At 44.3% G+C, this 21277-nt stretch overlaps 1 protein-coding gene across 1 annotated transcript in view; it reads right to left on the reverse strand.

Annotated features, from left to right (window-relative positions):
* Positions 1–18827, reverse strand: part of PAPSS1 (3'-phosphoadenosine 5'-phosphosulfate synthase 1) — a 53810-nt gene extending 34983 nt beyond the window's left edge. Inside the window, exons 1-5 of the mRNA XM_079990230.1 lie at positions 18378–18827; positions 9078–9192; positions 6642–6877; positions 4376–4514; positions 3411–3529 (exon numbers count right to left, since the gene is read on the reverse strand). Of these exons, the coding sequence (XP_079846356.1) occupies positions 3411–3529; positions 4376–4514; positions 6642–6877; positions 9078–9192; positions 18378–18437 (669 nt within the window). The 5' untranslated portion in view covers positions 18438–18827. The remainder of the gene's footprint in view (positions 1–3410; positions 3530–4375; positions 4515–6641; positions 6878–9077; positions 9193–18377) is intronic.
* Positions 18828–21277: the final 2450 nt, after the last annotated feature.

Raw genomic sequence — 21277 nt, forward strand, 5'->3', positions numbered from 1 at the left:
AATTGCAAAGGATCTGTTCCGTAGCAAGGATGTTGCCTGTCCCTTAACAGCCATGTAGATTTCACATTGCAAACTGTGTCCAAAAGAAGTCAAAGGCCACAATACAGAAACGCTTAAAACCGCTAGTATCAGTCTGTGTTGGATTACAGCCAGAATGATCTGATTCTGTTTGGTCACATGAGTAAAACATTTTGCGTCTCGGGGCATAAATATTTTAACTTCTGTTGCAATGCAGAAAACTTTTCTGGTTTGACTGCTCTTTTTGACCCACGGTTTCTTACTTTAAGGCTATAGCTCAGGGATAAATCATCTACTTAGCATGTAGAACATCCCAAACTCAATTCCTAGCATCCTCAGAAAGAACTGGAAATGTCCCATCTGAAAGGAGGCAGCATCTGAAAGTTTCCAATTTTCTGCATCCTGGTGTCCCGATGTACCATTTATTGGCAGGTGTTGCTGAACTTGAATTCCCAACAAGCATGGCCAATAGCACCCATAATATTTCCTTATTTCCATCTCTGGTAATGCTAGGCTTTGAATTCTTTTGTTTACCATTTGAATGACAACCTGTTTATGAAGGGTTTTGAAAAGGCTCCAAGAAAAGTAGTTTCCAACTATCTCACTTGAATGCACACAGCTCAGCACAAGCCATTTTGGACAGCTGGCTGGGTGAGGAATCTGCTAGAGCTCTATGTGGATGGAGCCAGGTGAACAATGCTCATTTGAAAAATGGCAAGTTCCAGGATGCTACATCCTAGGAGGTATATCAATTACAGAGAGACTATATTTCACCCAAGTCTGACATAACAGCAATGAAAAATATTATGAGACACTTTACCTAACCATTTATTTTGAGTGACAAAACAAAGGAAAAGCACGTTTATAACTCAGCTGAGAACATTTGTTGGAGCATACTTTCAAAACTGACGGCTTTCTCTCCTTTGGGTCTGAATTGCAATACTTGCTGGGGAGTTTAAAAGATGTCATCTTCTTCCCATTGCAATAAGAGGAACAAAATGGAACATGTGCAGTCTCTAAGCAGAACTATCATGGCCGCACAGGTCAAAACCCATTTTAAGAAGCACAAAGGAAAAAACAGGGAGTCTTTCATACTGGCACATTGGCTCTCGAGCTGAAATGGTGCAAAATGAAACTTATTTCAATAAAAAACAAGTGTGGCATCAGCAGAAACCTGACTCAGCAGCATCAAATGGAAGTGCTAATGCATGTATAAAGGTAAAGGGACCCCTGACCATTAGGTCCAGTCGTGAGTGACTCTGGGGTTGCGGCGCTCATCTCGCTTTACTGGCCGACGGAGCCGGCGTACAGCTTCCGGGTCATGTGGCCAGCATGACTAAGCCGCTTCTGGCGAACCAGAGCAACGCACGGAAACGCCGTTTACCTTCCCGCCGCAGCGGTACCTATTTATCTACTTACACTTTGACGTGCTTTCGAACTGCTAGGTTGGCAGGAGCAGGGACCGAGCAACGGGAGCTCACCCTGTAGCGGGGATTCGAACCACCGACTTTCTGATTGGCAAGTCCTAGGCTCTGTGGTACTAGGAATACCAGCAGTTTGAGAGTTTAGGTGAATTCACCAACTTGGGGGGGGGGTTAATTCTTAAATGCCTTTGAAATTCTCCAATAAGTTGTAAGAACATAACCTGCAAGTTGCCCATCTAGTCCAACACCCTGTTTAGGATACCCATGGAAAGTCCACAACTAGTGACCAAGTGCAACCACACTCTCACCTCCTGAGTTACCAGCAACTGATATTCAGAAGCATACCACTTCCAACAGTGGAGGTAAGATAGCTTTCACAGTAGTAACATACCAGGGGGTTTGCCCTCTCTTATTGAGGAAGTTATCTAGGTGGTGGTTATTTACCAGACTGGGACTCAAGGCAGCTTATATAGAAACTGCAACAAGTTGAAAAGTAATCACTGTTTACTGTTGGATCTCCATTGGGTACCCAATGGGAGCCTCCACATGGATCAGCCAAACACATTTAAACTATGTTTTAGCAGCCATATACAAGCCCAAATTGCTTTCTCCTTCCTTGATAAGGATCTCATAGAGCTCCACGACTTACAAAGTAAAAAAGTGATTTTGCTAATGTGCATTAATGTAGCAGAAACATACAAAAAAAGGACAGCAACATGCCTTTCTTTTCTTTTCATTCACTCACAGTGTTACAAAACAAGAACAAAAAACAGACAGTCCATTTCCATTTAAGACAAGGGGGCAAGCGATTTCCCAAAAATAAGAGCGCTGCCGTAAAGTCTCTCTTTACTGATGCTCTGTGTATTCATTCCCCACTTCTCTTCATTCAAGCAACTCCACTATGATCTCTGCACCACTCACAGCTGGAAGCCCATGGTAGCAGCTACAACCTGCCTTTTGGGAATTACCATTTCAGAACGGAACAACTTTTCCTCTTGCAAAGCTCTTGGCTGTTTATTACAGACACTTTAATACATGCACTCCTCCTCCACCCTCAAATGATCCAATTACAAGAGGGGCAAGTCAGCCCAGTAACAATAAAACCAAAAAAGCTGCAGTTCGCATATTATACCATTTATTCATGAAGTAACTGCAGTTATCCCTTCATAAGCCGAATGTGTAAGATCATCACTTCTTACCATGGCAGTCCAAAAATAACTTTGCTCAAGCACTAAATGCGAAAGCAGCTCTCGGTTTTATCTTATGCTGTCTTTTTTCCTGTCACATTGCAAAGACTGAAATATTTGAAGTCAGGTGGGTGAAGTACTGTTTGCTCACCGATGCGAGATATAGACTGTTGGGTATCACCCGATAGAATTAGACCCGCTGCATTGGTTTTAGGGGTTTTACACTCAAGTGTGACTAATGTTGCATTTCACCATTCAACTACCCCATTCCACTAGTAGAAGTCAGTGCAAGGACCTGTGCTACTACATCAGGGCTTCCCCCACCCCTCCACCAAACCCTTTTTGGAGAGTGGGAAGAACTGCCCCCCCACCCCCAGCAAAGCACATGAGGGAGGAAAGTGGGAAATCACTCCACTGGGCAAGTAGAAATGTTTGCTTGACAATATTCTTAGCACTATTATGAATTCCACCCTCAAACAGGGATTATCAGCAAGCAACGAAACTTAACTTGATTAATGGTGCAAGTTTGCATTGAGCAGATCTGCAGAAGCCTGCATATTAACAAAACCACACTTCTGAAGAGAGGGACACATTTTACCTGTTCTTGGAAAATACACAGGAGTTGCCATTCCATTGGAAGTTTTTAAATCGATGAATCTAACCAAGTAAGGGACGAAATGTTGCACCCCCTACTTTTCAATAAGCCCGTTTACATGTGCAGTGAATATTAAGCTGGCAACTTCACAAGATGTTTACAAGTCAGCACTACAAGACTCCATACCCTCTCTTGCAGAAGTTCCACAACTTGCTGAATGCAGTCATTGACATCACAGGAATCCGTTTTGAGTACCAGCTCAGGGGCTTCAGGTTTCTCATACTCTGAGTCAATACCAGTAAAACCTGAGTGAGGAGAGAAAAACAGAACATAGGACAAGGCTGCTTTTCAGACGGGTCTTCTACTCTCCTGCTGTAATATGTTATTCCAGCTACTTATCTGAAAACATTCCTGGTCTTTACTGGTCCATCCCAAAATAATTACTGAACTGTAACTAAAAGGGTCCTTCTGTCTCACTGTAAATCTTCTTGTGGACAAAGACAATGTCATAAGCACATTTTTGAACAGGGAATATGAGTTACAAGTAAAGCTTGTGGAGGATGATACATCAGTAATTTCAAATTTTATTTCGCTTCTGGGCAATGTCTGTGTGCATATATATATATATATTGCTTATATATATGCTTAGACAGCATATCTTGTTGGGCATGTGCAGTTTAAGAGAAGGTACTGGATTTTAAAAAGCTGCTTTGTATCCAGAGTAAACAATAGCCAGAGCAATCAATAATTTTGCTCTCAGGGTGAATGAGTAACAGTTACGACAGCTAAGTATGGTTCCATTTGGATTCTTTGCAGTGTTACTGGGTTGTGTCTCTATCACATATATATGCTTAGACATAGCATATGAGACCACCACTTTTCTGATGCTAAGCAGGTCTGTGTCTGGTCAGCAGCTGGGTAGGTGACCACTTGGGAACTACATTTATGCCACCTTGGGCTCCATGTTAAAAAAGCAAGGCAAGATATAAAAGTAAGAAATTAATTAAATGGGTACTCTTCCATACCCTAGTATTACAGAGAGCAGATGGCCTGCATTATATTTTATTTGTCATTAGCTCATTCGTACAGTAGGCAATAGCCCAACAGCCCCAGTTGGGACACCATAAAAGAACTTTGGCATGAAAGCTCACCTTTAATTTCTCCAGCACGAGCTTTTTTGTAGAGGCCTTTCACATCTCTCTGCTCACAAACGTACAATGGAGCATCCACAAATACTTCAAAGAAAGGCAGGCTTGCCACTTCATGAATTTGCCTTGCATTGTTACGGTCCTGAGAAGTAGCAAAGAGAAAAGCAATGGCAGAAATAAAACTTTCCACCACGTAACACGTTAAACAACGACCCAGTGAAATGTGTACCTACGCAAGTCACGGTTAACACAAGAAGGCTTCCTTGTAACCTTGCTTCTCAGTATCAGTAACAAATACAAATCCTCACTCTAGAGTGTAGTATCAGTTTGAAGTGGGCTTTCAAACCATGGTTAAGAGAAAACCTAGTTTGTGCTGACACACATGGAAGATGGTGAATCGGACTCCCAATTTACAAAACCATAATTTTCAGGGAACCAGTGCTATGTCTACATGAGGGTATCATGTCGGAAGGGGGGAGGGAACGAAACACACTAAGGCATTGCGAAGTCTCATGATTAGACACAGCGGCTGCTTACGTATCAAGCTAACTGAAAATGTTATCAAATGTTGTATCTGCTTGAATGACTGCTGGTCTTCAGCGCACACCAAACGAGTAATTGATTTAGACTTGCGTTTTTATATGCCCAGCATAAACATATGTTTGCCACACTTGCCGCGGTGAGCATCCCACCCCTTTGGGGTGGATGTGATGAGTCCCAGCCTACTCCTAAAAATGGAGCTGGGATGGGAGAGAGATGAGAGATAGAGACTGAGGATCAGCAGCAGTTGAATTGTACTTCTGACGTTTTCCAAGCGCAGCACTTCCAAAGTGCAACACAAGAGGCTGGTTTGCACATAATGTTAGACCAAGATTTAGCACTATGTGAATGAGCCTCAGAGAGCCAGAAAAAAGGACCCAGTTCACATGTGGGTTGAAGTTGGAAATCTACTGAGTTTATTTTCAAAAGACCTCAGCTTAATGTTAAGTGTGAAACAAGAAAACTGGTATTTTTAAAAAGTTTTTCAAAAAAATGAAAGCCTGCTTTGTAACTCATGGTTTGAAAATGACTTTAGGAAGTAACACAGGCTTGTTCTCTTACTGAATATATGGTATTCAATGTTCTTTCTAAAAAGCCAATTTTCTCCATGCTAATTATGTTTTAAAAATTCTACCTTACTAAGACGAAGGTTATGTTTTGAAATACAATGAAAACTTGCTTCAGATTTATCTTGCACCATTCCCTGGCCTATGCGAGGTGTTGCTAGCTTCCCTTCCACAGTATTACCTTTAACTACCTGCCTAACCATTTGCAGGTCCACCTGCCCCAAGCCTTCGAAATAAACAAGTAGTTTACAAAAATGAAAAAAATCTGACTTAAAGGGAAGCTACCCTGCATCCTGCCAGTATCTACTAAGGTGTGAGCCAGTTTTGCCTGGAGTAAGAGCGTGAGCATTAAGCAAAGTGGAAAGGAGTTGCCGATTTTGCTGTTCGGAGGTGATTCTCACTTAGGAGGCTATGAACCTAGTACCCCGAGTGCTTGGCTTTTGAAAAACAGGGAATCTGCAGTACTTAGCTTATTGGGAACCACTGTTCTATAGCATTAAAAAGGTAAAGGGACCCCTGACCATTAAGTCCAGTCGCAGATGACTCTGGGGTTGCATGCTCATCTTGCTCTATAGGCCGAGGGAGCCAGTGTTTGTCCACAGAGAGCTTCCGGGTCATGTGGCCAGCATGACTAAGCCACTTCTGGCGAACCAGAGCAGCGCATGGCAATGCCGTTTATCTTCCCGCCGGAGTGGTACCTATTTATCTACTTGCACTTTGATGTGCTTTCGAATTGCTAGGTTGGCAGGAGCAGGGACCGAGCAACGGGAGCTCAACCCGCTGCGGGAATTCGAACCACCGACCTTCCAATCGGCAAGCCCTAGGCTCAATGGTTTAGACCACAGCGCCACTGAGACTAATTTCAGTTGTTTTTAATTTATAGTAACCTGAATCTACTGGACAGTATACAAAGGACTGTACACCAAGCTTGCCCTCACCATGGCTTCTCAAACACCCCTTAGAGGGCATTTCTGATTATTGAGAAACCCCTTCAGATGAGCATATAACGCCCACTGAAAAAATACAATTTCTGATGTGTGTAAGGGGCTCCTAAATCTCAGCCAAAATTTAACATAGTCAACAAAGGAAGGATTGACCATATTCTTGAAATAGTTAACACCGCAGTACAATTTCGGTGTAAAATGAGGACATGGGGTGCTCACCTGGGCATAAGGAGAAATAAAACTAGTGATGCACACCAAGCCAGCATCTGCAAACAACTTGGCAACCTCAGCAATCCGGCGGACATTTTCTTCCCTGTCTTCTGGTGAGAATCCTAGATTCTTATTCAGGCCTTGTCTGATGTTGTCACCATCCAGAGTATAGCATGGAATGCCATGGCACACTAGATATTCTTCCAGTGCCATGCTAACTGTGGTCTTCCCAGCTCCAGACAAACCTATATTAGTTTTAAAGAAAAAAAAAACCCCAAAAACATAGGATCCGGTCAATAAAAGTCAATAGATGACTGACATTTAAAAATCATGCCTGGCTCATCATATTTAGGAGAGTGGAAATACAATATTAATCATGCTCACTCCAAAATAAACTACATGAATGGGATACACTTCCAAGTTTAGCATGCTTAGGACTACAACTATGGCCACACAACTCCAGCAGCTTTTCAGTATATGCCTGAAATCCTTAGATGGGGGAGGGGAACTGTGTTTGGCTTAACATTAACGTAACATTCTTAAAATGTCGCACAAGACCCACTAAAATTTTACCCTCTCTCTTTCCATCTAGACAAATGGGTACTCATCTTGACACTACCTATTTTTTCAAAGTTCATCAGCAAAACGTTCGCTCTAAGATAACAACAAGAAATCAGCTGCCTTGAAAAGCTGCGTATCTCCTACACAGGACAAAAGCACTCTGTGCAGGAAAATGTGAGCAAACAGCATGCATCACCACGTGGCAGAAGTACTTGCATCCATTTCACTGCATAGGCACGTACCAGTTTGACAGTGAGCAAAACTGCAAAAAATGCATGCATATGTGCCAATTTCATTTTTCCCTGTGCCAAAGGGCTGTCCATATGGGAAATTCATAACCTTCTATCCAAATTTTCATTCTCTTAAGGCAATTACCATATTTTTCTCCGTATAAGAAATGGAGGTTTTTTAACCAAAAAAATTAGGTCCAAAATTGGAGCTCATCTTATACACGGGTAGCGCTGAGGGGTGTTTTCTTAATTTGGACACAGGGGCGTCTTATACACAAAAAATAAGTCTTCCCTGTGTTCCCCAACTTTAGAATCTGTTGCTAGGTTTTGAGAAGGAGCCCGCCTCCCTTGGGGATTAATTTATTTATTTTATTTGTTGGAAAACACCCTGGGGTGCCTGCAAGCCCCCGGAACTCTGAGCATCCTCCGGTACGCGCAGCTCTGGAAAAGGCATCTCCCTTCTCTTCCAATGCGCTTCTAGCCACATACATCATAATGATAAATGCACACTAATCTTCTGGCATAACACAGCAAGAAGAGTGAGACACCGTAGAGCTAATCTATATATTTATACACTATGTACAGACAAAAGCATAATGGCGTCCATTCTCTCCAGCTCCGAGAGAACAAACAGAAAGAAATAAAAGTGAAAGTACAGTGTAATAGTACCCGCAGCAGAATAGATAAGACTGTCTTCCTTTCCCAGAGTCGTCCCAGACAGGCATGTAATTTACAACAACCTCATCTGCAGCTTCCGAGGAGTGAAATTACTAACAACCTTTCTTCCATGAGGCTCAAGGGGGTGTTAATGGTTCTTCTTCTCCTCATTTTATCCTCACAACCACCCTGTGAGATAGATTAGGCTGAGAGACAAGTGACTGGCCCAAGATCACTGAGTGAGCTTCATGGCTGAGTGGGGAGACTAGAACCCCTGTCTCCCAGGCATTAGCCCAACACTCTCTAACCACTATGCCACACTGGCTCTTCCGGACTGGATATGGTGCAAGGGCTACAGATTGAGAGGGAAGATGGTGGAAATCCCTGCCTCTCCAAGTGAATGAATCTTCAGTCCAAACTGTAATGTTTAAAATGTTCCCAAGCAACTTTTATATATTATATATTATACATTATATATTATATATGTGTATATGTGTGTGTGTGTGTGTATATATATATATATATATATATATATTCATATTGCTTGCCTAAAACATGAGGGAGCCAACACTAACCCCAGCCTTCTGTGAAAATACAATGGGATTATACAAAAAAATGTTCAGTGAAGATAGCAAAAGGGAATCCTTGTAAAGGTACAATTAAGAACTTAATTCGTTCCAGAGGTCCGTTCTTAAACTGAAACTGTTCTTAACGTGAGGTACCACTTTAGCTAATAGGGCCTCCCGCTGCACAATTTCTGTTCTCATCCTGAGGTAAAGTTCTTAACCCGAGGTACTACTTCCGGGTTAGCGGAGTCTGTAACCTGAAGTGTTTGTAACCCGAGGTCCCAGTGTAGTCAATTTGCAATTCTGTGCTCCTGCAAGAGCTACTGTGGAAATCTTTAGCTGGTACCTCCTTCCGCTGCCATCACTTTATAATGGCAAGAGAGCAAAAAACACACTAAAACAGAGCAAACCTATGGGCAGCAATATTGTACCTGTTAGCCAGACTGTGCAGCCCCGAAAGCCACTTCTGGTCCCTACTACCTGACCCCTCTTGTTGCGGCTGACATGGTGCGCTTGATAGGTGACATTGGTAGCTCTCTGCATTCCCTGAAAGAAAGAAACAGGTAAAGTTCTTCAGTTCCTGAAATAATCAATTTTCGACAATCCAGGTAACATATTAAAGCGAACTGGCACAAACGAGAATTATTAACAGAATGCCGTGCGATCAAAAAATAAATAAATGTGGAGTTCTGTGACATTTTCCTCAAGGATGTAAAATAATGCAGCAGTATGTCAAAACTAGAAGATAATCCTCTTTGGGCTACTGGAGTTTCAAAATGCTTTTATGCTACTTATTGATATTGTCCATCGTTTCAGGGCACTTCACCATCACATTTTAGAACCACCGACACTGAACTCTAGGCTCAATTGAACAAGCATAAATTGTACAGAGATTTGAAAACTTCTTCATGATTTCTAACAAGGCCACTAAAAAGGCACAAGATCCATTTCGATGCAAGGAAGGGACAACTAACCGTGTAGCCATGTTGGGATGGCTGCCTTCCACAGCTCCTTGTAGCAAAATTTGTGTTTGCCAAGGTGGTGCCTTCTTGATGTTGTTGGGGCTGCAGCTGGCAGGGCCTGATGGGAGTTTTAGTCCAAAACATCTGGTGGGCATCCACCTGGCGAAGGCTGGTTAAGACCAAGAAGGGGACACAGGCAGTTCTGCCTTCCTCATAAGACAGGGTATTGAAAAGCACACCAGTTCTGTAGCATCCCAGGACTGGGAGAGACCTATTTTGCACAACTTCCTGCTGATAAGAGTTCTAAGAAAGGAGGGGAGTAAGCAGGCAGTTCAAAATTCAGCAGGATGCTCTCAGATCACTCAAGGATCTGGCAGCTACTGCTCCAAGGATGACAAACTTCAACTCTTCTGGCTACGAAGATACTACCATGACCCCCTTTAGTTGGCAAAACTAACTATCCAGCATCTATGCTTACTAAATAGTGTCTGTATAGCCCTAGGTCAAAGTGATTCATATGTTTTATCTCACTACAGTGGTGCCTCGCAAGACGAAAAGAATCCGTTCCGTGAGTCTCTTCGTCTAGCGGTTTTTTCGTCTTGCGAAGCAAGCCCATTGACGGCTTAGCGGATTAGCGCTATTAGTGGTTTAGCGGCTTATTGGCTTAGAAAAGAGGGGGGGGGAGAAAAAAAAACCCGTAGGAACTCGCAAGACATTTTCGTCTTGCGAAACAAGCCCATAGGAAATTCATTTTGCGAAGCACCTCCAAAACGGAAAACTCTTTCGTCTAGCGAGTTTTCCGTCTTGTGAGGCATTCGTCTTGCGGGGCACCACTGTATAATTCTTGCCAGCAACCTGGTATGGTAGGTAAGTGTTATTTCCATATAACAGATATAGGGCTGAGGTTAGAGATAGGCAAGCTACAAAGCATGGCAAAGATCAGATTTAAACTGGGAAGCTCCTGATTCATAGTTGTTCCCCACTACACACACCAACTTACTTCTTGAGCTCCCCATGGCTTCCGCAATATTTGTCTTGGGGGTATTGCCCCGTGCTGCAGTCAAAAATCCATACGTTAACTCCCAAATTAAAATTATGTGCACTTGGATCGGGCAGCTCTGAATCTCATGATTTTGCAATGCCAGCATTTAAACAATTTAACTTCTTGAAAACAGAGTGCAGCCTTATGTACTAACCACAAGACAAAAATAAGAAGCTACAGGCAAAAATTTAGTTTCTTTTTAAAGCCACTCTGGTCTCTACTACATTTAATTTGCCTACAATCTACTTTACCCTGACAATGGAATTATACTAGTCTTTCAAAAGAGGAACACATACAAACCTCAAGTTACTTAAATGACATTTCTCCTCTAGTCTATGCCTAACTAGAAAAAGCAGACGGATCTGGAGGTCATCACAATTAAATACGTTATTGCCTAACACAGTTCCACTCCTTACCATTGTACACATCCATTTACACAACCGCAACGGTTTTTCCCTTCCCTACACCAGCCATGTCCTAGACCTTCATTGACTAACAATGTGTTATGTAAGTTATTACACCACCTCCACTTCCAAGCTAAACCCATTTAGGAGGCCAAGTCACAACAACATACTCACACAATTTTATCTTTGCAAGCACCCTGCAAGGTAGGCTATGCTAAGAGGTAGCAGCGGTCCAGTCACCCAACAGATTCTTAGCTGAATCTCTCCAACTGTTACTTGGAGGCTGAATCACTACAAAAACAATGACCGATAAAGATGGCTTGTAAAGCCCTGCCTGTTTTCAACGGAGCAAGATTTGAAAGCTGTTTCACAGGACAAAACTGTGTTATCTAAACAAGTTTCCAGGGATAGCCAACATGGTATTTTCCAGATGGCTTGGACTCCCAACTCCCATCAACCCTAGCCAGAATGGCAATAACTCAGGAATCATGTGGGCTGCAGTTAACATCTGGAATGCACCAAACTGGCTACTCGGGTTTAGCCTGCTGTAACTTAGTGTGGGGTCCTTAAAATAGTTATTTCGCTTCTCTGCACCCTGCACCCCAGAGGGTCACAAAGAATACCACCTTACTTGGGCATCTAAGTAGAACCATTAGTAGAACAGCTCTTAGCTCCCACCATATTTGCTATATATTTATGTCTATTTTTGAATACAAAAATGGATGCCATTTTAACTCAAGTTGGCAGAACGAACCTTTCAAAATTGCACTGATTTTAGCAACTGACTTCAAATAACTGCACTTTTTTCCTTTTGTTTCTTAAAACTCCTGTGCAACACTGGATATGAGGCTGCTAGTTCGGAATACAGAGAAATATGACTCTACGGTAGCCTGGCTAAAAGGCTGGAGATAAGAATGTGAATTCAGAATCCCCTTGGATCAAACTATACCAGTTGCACTATAACCAAGCAGAATATACAGAGCATGATAAAGATAGAATTAAAGTTTCTTCTAACTTCTGAACTATCAGCTTAGCTCAGTCGGTAGAGCACGACTTGGGGTTGTGGGTTCAAGACCCATGTGGGGCAAAAAGGGGGTCGGACTAGATGACCCTCATGATCCCTTCCAATTCTACGATTCGATTATCTGCTGCAGCAACAGCTGAGCCTGGAACCAAAAGTCTCTCTTTCTATTCTCCTGGCAAATAAACAATGTAGACTTCATGGGGCCTCATCATGAAGTCCAGCTGAAGTCCACTAGCACAGAACTTAGCTAAGCATTTCTAGATTTTGCCTGTGAAATTGACACAAATAGCCTGAACTGCATCAGGATGGTGGCAGCAGAGAAACAAAGGTCAACCCGGATTGCCCATTCAAGGAAGAGGAAATAATACTTGGGCCTTGGGCTGTAACGAAAGGTCAAACCTAAAACATTTTAGGCATTTTAAAAAAACTTAACCCTAAGCATCCCAACTTCCCATGGCACCTGCATCAACAAAGAACAGTTGACAATCATGACACAAGAAACTCTGCTGACACTGCCCTAAAAAGTGGGGAATAACTGTCACATATACTACACGTACCAAATATACAATAGGCCTACAATTTCTAAGTTTCCTGCTGGCTGCTGACTTCTTAACATACAGGCACTGTGAACCTACAAAGGTAATCTTACCTCCAAACAGCAACAGCAGCTTAACAAATTAGGCATTGTTGGCAAAAACATTTAACTAAAATCTTGCACTAACAGCTGACATAGGAACTTCCTTTGAGAAGCAGAAGTATGAGATTATCTCCACAGCAACAAGAAAAGCGAGCAGATAATCTTCAAGTTTTGCTTTCCTGGACATAGGAACCATCATGATAGCAAACTGAAGTGTGAAAATACAGGGGATATAATAGTTTGCTTAAACAAAAGCTGGAGAAGGTCCAGAAACTCAGTTGGCTACGCCTGCTTGCCAACTTCAGAGAATACTTACCTGGCTTGCCAAGTAGCAAGAAAGAACAGTTCTCTGGTCATAATTACCCCACTGCTTTTCTCTCTCTTTTTTTTTTTAAAAAAAAGCCCCTTCTTGCTATGTTTTGGGTTTTTTTCAAGTTTGGTAAGAATTGATAGAAACAGTCCATACTGAAACACAGAGAAATGGTCATTAGCTTCCTAGAAAGGGCAAGAAATTCCAATATCACAAGGAGAGGTAGATTTTTCCACATTGGGAAGCCTTCTGTTTTGGTCCTCGGAAGAACTGGTGAATGTAATTTGAGTGAAATATCCTATTTGCATCCTTGTGGAGAACAAGAAATGATCTTCTCTCAGTGATGTATGTATTTGAAGAAATTTGGTCATGACTGAAAAAACCTAATTAGTCAAAAAGGACTTGCAATCAGTCTTCTGCTATATCGACTGCATACTGTATATATTATTTGAGAACAATATAGTATATTTGCATATTTTAGGTTCTATTATTGTCTATGCACTGTTATATCTAGTCAGACTATTGGCCCATTTAGCTCAGTGTTGTCTATGCTGATTGGCTGTGCCTTTCCAGGGTTTCAGGCAACTGCTATTCCCAGGAAATACCAGGGACCTTCTGCATGAGAGTCTGATGTTCTGTTATTGAGCTACAGTTCTTCCCTAATAGGGTTTATATTTTCTTAGTATACCACAGACCAGATGTGAAAGTATGACACTAACATTTTGTGAGAAGTGGGTGAGGAAGGCTGGGGGGGAAAATCCACCTCGGCAACACCACCCACCTAATCTATTCGCTGTAATCTGGACTGAACTCCAGTAAAAATTTTAGAACAGGCAATGCAGATACTTGCAGAAGATATAAAAATCTCTAAGCAATTGTTATGTTCTATTTGGAACCTTGCTGCTGGCAGCTTTTGTACCAATCCAACGTCAAGGCCAATTAAACACCCCCCTTCCTTGTTTTACTGAAGCTAAACTGAACAGAAATCACCCCCGCTAAGGTCACCTGCCCAGGTTCAGAGCGTTTAAACAAACCAGAATCACACATTTATCAAGAGAAGCATGATCCAAGGTTAGGCAAGGTTGTGCGTACTGAAGAAATATGCAAAACTCCACTTTTACCCAAAAAACACATGCCTGCAATCCTATGCTGGGGGAAGAGAGGGAAATGGCTTCTCTGCTCCAAACTGCCCCACACTTAAAATTTTTGAGAGGATTCCCTACATACAGCAACCTTTAAGGGTGGGTATATGCATCTGCCTTTAACAGGTAGTTCTGCGTCTTAGAAAACAGAAGGGAAACAGTTGGAATATCCCCACCTCCCAGCCCTATAAATACTAAAAAAGAAATTTAGTCCAAACTAAAAAAAAAATTAAAAGAGAGGGAAGAATAATCACGTCTTGATTTAGGAAGCATTTGTGCAAACTTTTACTGAGCTGCTTTGAAAGTTGTGCCTCGGAATGTCAGTAACATCCTTTTCAGAATTAGCACCCTGAACTTTCACGATGTCTGAAGCCTGAAAGGATAGAATGTTGACTTACTAGGTTTCTGGGCTGAAATCCAGCTTTGTTGGCTTTTTTCAAGCTATCTTATCTGCTGTCCATGATTGTGCTGGGTTTACTCAGCAACAGGGTGCTCTACCACTGAGTACCAGAGTGCTTGGCAGCTCATTATCTGCATTACCTATAGCAGTCATGCATTACTAAAAAGGAGCGGTGCCATTTATATTGATGTTATACAAAGTTACTGAGTAGCATGATAAAGTTACACTGCACCGTACTGGATACCCTTTAGTGTGGTATGAGAACAACCGTGTTCTTAGGAACCCTGCTAATTTCATTTTCAAAGCTTACCAGGGAGTCCTCAATGACAACATTAAGTAGCAGTGAAACTGTCAAGAAGAGTATTGCCTTGTATTACTGATCTGGTCCTACAGGGCACAGCCAGAGAAGAGTGTTGGGTCAGGTGTCTTCCATAAGCAACATTTAAAAAAGACTTATGCAACCTTGAAGACTAACAAATTTATTGTAGCCTCTGGCTCCAGCAAGCCACATTACGAGGTACATGAAGTGGTCAAAGTAAATAAATAAGCTTATGAACTCACACATGTATGCGCATGCACACACCCCTAGTGCAGAAAGACAGAGAGGTGGAATTATTACTTTACAAGAAGGATGAGAAATCATAACAAGCTGTTATGATAGCCACACTTTGATTATCTGAAACTTTGAATAAAGGGCAATACATTACCATAAAAACATAAAACCAGTCCTCTTGATCAGATCAAAGGTCCAGCCTCCTGTTGGTGCATCTTCTGGTGCTGCGCTGCCCCACAGATCAGCTGGTTCGCAGGGCAGGGCAGCATCAAAAGAGACATGTCTTTTGGTGCACTACAAACCAGCTAACTAGTGCAGCATCACCAGCCAGCCAGATGGAAATGTTAGCCACCAAACCTGGCAACCAGACATCTCTCCCCTTGCTTGCAAAAGGCCAGTTGCCTGTCGTGCAACGTGACTGGTGCCGGGTGAGTTTTGAACGCTGAGTGGAATAATTTGTTTCACTTGAGCTAAGAAAATTTACTTTTTTAAAAAAATTACAGAAACAGGGGCAGAACCAAGGTGTGACTTAGAGCAGGCGTGGGGAACTGAAGGTGAACCAGACCCCTGCAGAAAGCAAGACCAAACCCTCCACTCATTAGCTGGTTGCTGTTCTGCCAACATGCTTCCTGCAGATGAAGCAGAAGCCTCCCCCATGGGTCCACTTTGACAGGTGGGCAGAGCTACCCAACTATCAGTCTCCTGATGTCAACTAAGGGTGCTGCTGCCCTCTGGTCAAAGTTGGCATAGCAGGGGGTGAAATAAAGATCTGGCACCCAGGCAGAAAAGGTTCCCCACCCTGAGCTTAGAGTCTCTGATTTCATGGTTTGTCACCTGATAAACTATGAGATGTAACTGTGGCTTGATCTTCATTTAGAGCTCATGGTTTGTCTGTAGGAGACAAATAACGAGTCTGGTTTCAAAGGTACTTACCATCAAACCATGTCTCTGCCACAGATTGCAAGACAGTGGCAGGACCAGGGGAGGCAAGAAGTGGTCATGAACTTCTCTCTAGGAACCCACATGCTTATACTAAGTCCGTTCCCCAACACGGCACCCTTAACGTCTTTTCCTAGCCCCCACAAAGCCTCCGTCCAAATGCCTCCTTGGTCATGAGGTGATGGAAGTCGTTAACATTTTCTCCCTCAAAAAGTGCATGGAGCTGAAGGGAAAGTTGCAAGAGTGGCATTCTTTCCCACTTCCTCTGTGAATTATTTTGGGCTTTTCAAGGCTCAGGTCAATTCCGCTGGGTTCGCGTTTTACCCAGATTCCTTGAAAAAGTGAAGCACATGCACAGTCTCTGTTTCTGCCTTTTGGAGGGATGGAAACTGATCTGGTCAGGGGATGGGGAGAAAAGTGACCAGAAGGAGTGGAACTGACCAGTGGCGGAGCTTCATGCTTTGGCACCGGGGGGGGGAGAAGGGGGCAGGGCTGGTGCGTGTCCTGGGGCGAGGGGCAGCCGCAATGGCACCCTGCCAGGATCACACTGCCAGGGGCAGTGCGCTCCCCCCGCACTCCTCTTCCTCCGCCAGTGGCACTGGCAGCACACAGGCCTGAAAAGGTTGGCAACCCCTGTGCTAAGCCATGATTTGGCTAAGGGTTATGTAAACTAAGAGCACTCCAGCTGCTCTTCTGGGCTACACATTTTCATCAGGAACACTTTTCCTTTTAGCTAAAGTGCCACTACAGGAGGCATACCAGAAGAAGCTATGGAACTCAAGCGGGGATCTGAGGTTAGTGTGATTCAATGCTCATTTCAGACTTCTTTCTGGCCTTAGAATCAGAGTTGGAATGCAGGAATATGCAGATGTCCCAAACAGGGATCGAACCTGCAAACTTGGCCTTACTAGCGCCACGCTCTAACCAACTGAAGGCAGACCATCAAGGAATTCTAACCACCAATAACATGCTTTCTCCCCAACCCCACCCTCCTTGATAGCCCTTTAGAAAGGGATATAGCAGAGTAGAAGAGCATCTATTTTGCAAAATGGAGGGCGCAGGTTCAATCCTCAGCATCTCCAGAAAGGGATGGGGAAAACTTCCCCATCTGAAACCCTGGAGAGTTGTTGCCAGTCAGTGTAGACAATACTGAGGCAGATGGACCACTGGCTTGGTGGTATCGGGCAGTTCCTATGTTCACATGGCCAGATTCTGGGTATCACAATGAATGTTCATCACACATCACAAGACTAGTCTTTTTTCTAAAGCATAATATTTGATATGAAGTAGGTGAAGGACGCCTTTTAAATTTCTTCTTCCATTTGAAAAGTATCATGATAAAGCTTTTAGAATCATGCATTAAGAAAGCAACATAGCTCTCCCCCCTCCCCCAATAATTACAGCTATTAATTATGCCATCAAAACCCACCACCTCTTTTCTAGCAAAGGCCTCTTTCCACCACTGCTCCCAGTAGTTTCCTAGCCTTTGGCCAGCACTGTAAATTGACCTGTTGGCACCTTTGCAATTAAAACCCAAGTTTGTTCATGCCTCCTTCCACAGTGCTCTCATTCAACAGGCAACCCACAAAGAACTTCAGTGTTGGGGCTGCCCAAGATTTATGAATGCTCACATTGTACTCTTGAGATCCCACTCCTTTCCTCCTCCAATAGACATGAAGAAAAAGGAGGAAAAGAGGGGGGGAATGATGCTGAATGAGGTTACATGCTCCTCTGCATCACAGTTATGCTTGCCACCCACAACTTTTAAAGCAAACACGGCACTATAAGGCCACTCTTAGCAACGGAGAACAGTCATATTTAACTTCATTCATAAAGACAGGCTATACCAGAGACATTTGCAGCGAGGAGAGCGAAGAGATGAATTGCCTTCCTCTCTTTTTTCCTTCCTCAAAGCAAAAAATTTTTAAAAAATGCAGACACGTCAGTGGAATCTATTGAAATGCGATCCTCCTGCCGAGCCAGCAAGGCTTCGTATCCCAAGCAGCCTGCGTTATCCCCTCCACCCACTTCCCAAGCCTGCCCCATCTTGTGCAAACGCAAAGAGAGAGAGAGAGGCGCTGCAAGCCGCTGCGCTCGCAACACTCGAGCCTCCGGCAGCCAGCAGTAAAAACCACACGCCAAAAGGTTGCTCAAGCAAAGCCGCATCCCGGCAGGGCGGCATCCCTCTCCCCCTTCCTCTTTTCTCTTTGGACTGTTTTCTTCATTGGGAAGGGGCCACCTTCCCCTCACCAGGTGCGCTATTTTGCCAAACTGCAGCTAGCTAAAACAAAAACCAAAAAAAACGCCCCCAGACTTACCCAACTCTGCACTTTGTTGCTCAGCTTGACTTTTTTGCAGTGGCTCGCGGGCAAATCCATTTGCAAGAGAGCCCGGGACGCCGGGGATGTTGGCAGAAGAGGAGGAGGAGGAGATGATGCGGGGACAGAAAGGAAGGGCGCGCGCTGAGAGCTAGGATTCGGCGCGGGGCCTGAAGGCGAGGGGGTAGGGGAGCGAGAGAGAGAGAGAGAGAGAGAGAGAGAGAGAGGCTAGGCGTGAGGGGAGGGGAGGAGGATGCTGCTGCTGCTGCTGCTTGCTCGGAGATGCCGGCTTGGCGCTGGGAGGCTCTTGCGCGCGCGCCTGCGCCTGCCTGCTGAAACGGAGACGGGTGGAGTAGGTGGGGCGCGAGCCAAGGAGGAGAAGGGACCGAAAGGGGAGGAGCGAAAATCAGGCGGCCGGGCGGAGGGGGAGAGAGAGAGAGAGAGAGAGAGAGAGAGAGAGAGAGAGAGCTCTGGCCACGCGCACGGCGGCGCGCTCCCGGTTTCTTCCCAGGACGCGCGCGGGCGCGCAACTCTTGACTGCCACGCCGCACAGCGCTTGCCTCTCCGCGCGCGCCTTGCCAGACGAGGGCGGGGGCGGGAAATGCGCGAGGCGGGGGAGGGCGGCGTCCACGACGGCTCCGGCCTATGAAAGGGAAGGAGGAGGAGGAGGAGGAATAGCGGATGGGGACCAGTGCTTCCGGGTTTGCCCCTCTAGCCTGGCCGGCGCTGCTCTCTTTTGCCTGCTGCTGATGGTGGAGGAAGGAGAGGCGGAGGTGGGACGAAGGCAGCGGAGCATCCTCGGTTGCATTTATATATCCCACCAAACTGCGGAAGGCAGTGGAAGACAGGAATGCCAAATCCCACCCTTACAGTTCTTAATTTAAAACAAAAAAATTCCTTCCAGTAGCACCTTAAAGACCAACTAAGTCAGTTCTTGGTATGAGCTTTCGTGTGCATGCACACTTCTTCAGATACACAGTTCTTAATTTGTTGTTGTTTAGTCATTTAGTCGTGTCCAACTCTTCGTGACCCCATGGACCAGAGCACGCCAGGCCCTCCTGTCTTCCACTGCCTCCCGCAGTTTGGTCAGACTCATGTTTGTAGCTTTGAGAACACTGTCCAACCATCTCGTCCTCTGTCGTCCCCTTCTCCTTGTGCCCTCAGTCTTTCCCAACATCAGGGTCTTTTCCAGGGAGTCTTTTCTCATGAGGTGGCCAAAGCATTGGAGCCTCAGCATCACGATCTGTCCTTCCAGTGAGGACTCAGGGCTGATTTCCTTAAGAATGGAGAGGTTTGATCTTCTTGCAGTCCATGGGACTCTCAAGAGTCTCCTCCAGCACCATAATTCAAAAGCATCAGTTCTTCAGTGAGCAGCCTTCTTTATGGTCCAGCTTTCACTTCCATACATCACTACTGGGAACACCATGGCTTTAACTATACAGACCTTTGTCAGCAAGGTGATGTCTCTGCTTTTTAAGATGCTGTCTAGGTTTGTCATTGCTTCAGAGAAGCTATGAGCTGTGCCGTACAGGTCATAGTGGAGAGTTTTGACCAAACGTGATCCACCTGGAGCAGGAACCGGCAAGCCACTCCAGTATCCCTGCCAAGAATACTCCATGGACAAAGATAACAGTTCTTAATAGCCTTCAAAATATAATTTGCATTGCCTCCCACACACCCATGCCTCACGCACTGCTATACAGTAGCGGATCATAGAATGCAGGGAGGTGGGGTCGGTTGGAGCACAGCTGCTCCCTGGGAGGTTGAGCGGGCTCACGCAGTGCCGGATTTACTGAAATATTTTATTGTCACTTGTACAACTTGTATACAGTGAGATTATACAAGCACCCACCACTCAGCTCTCTTAGTCTTAATTCCCCTTGTTTACTGACGCACACCCACCAAACCTGAAAGTCAGTTGCCCTGTTGTTATCTTTTCATCCAGCAGCCTAACAGCCCACGGATAGAAGCTGTTCTTTACCCTGTTGGTGCGACTAATCATGCTTCTATATGTTCTGCCCAAGGGCAGGAGATCAAGAAAGTGCCGGCCAGGGTGTGAATCATCCCTGAGAATTTTCCTCACTCTCCTGAGGAAACGTTCTTCTGCAATGTCATCCAGCGGATTCATGGGACAGCCCATAATACATTGTGCTGTATTCACCACCCTCTGTAGACACTTCCTATCAATTGATGTCAAACCAGCGTACCACACCATGATGCAGTATGAAAGGACCCTTTCTATTGTGGACCAGTAGAAGGAGATCATCAAATGTTGACTGACATCATTCTTTCGCAGTACTCTGAGGAGTATAAACTAAACAAGCTATAGCTTAGGGCCCCACTCTCTTGGGGGCCCCAAAAATTTTAAAACATAAACAAAACGATGTACATTTCCAAAATACAAGATAAAAAAACAATAAAACAGTAACAGTGGCAAATGGCTTTAGATAGCTGTTAGGTCCATAAATTACCATATAGCATATATTCAACACAAAAAAAACAGTGATAATTGGTTGTTGACAAAGGACAGCTGGACCTATAAAGGGCCCCATTACCTTCAGCAGCTTAGGGCCTCATCAAACCTAAATCCAGCCCTGCGCACCACTCCCAGCACCTCTGGTCGGTTGTACCACAGCTGCTCCCGGGGAGGTTGAGCGGGCTGAGCATGGTGTGGTGCAAACGTATCAGCACGTCCCATTGTTGAAGCGCTTTCAGAGATATGTACATGTTCCAGGGAAATCGGAAAGATTTGCCTGTTTCCATAGAATCATATAATAGTAGCTCTGGAAGGGATCCCAGGTGTCAGCTAGTCCAACCCCCTGCCAATGAAAAATGGGAAGATTTTTCAGGGGTTCACCAGCCTTTTGCAAGCACGGCAGAATTTTAAAGGAAAATTCGCT

The sequence above is a fragment of the Podarcis cretensis genome (genome assembly GCF_951804945.1).
Source record: "Podarcis cretensis genome assembly, chromosome: 9".
Lineage (NCBI taxonomy): Eukaryota > Metazoa > Chordata > Lepidosauria > Squamata > Lacertidae > Podarcis > Podarcis cretensis.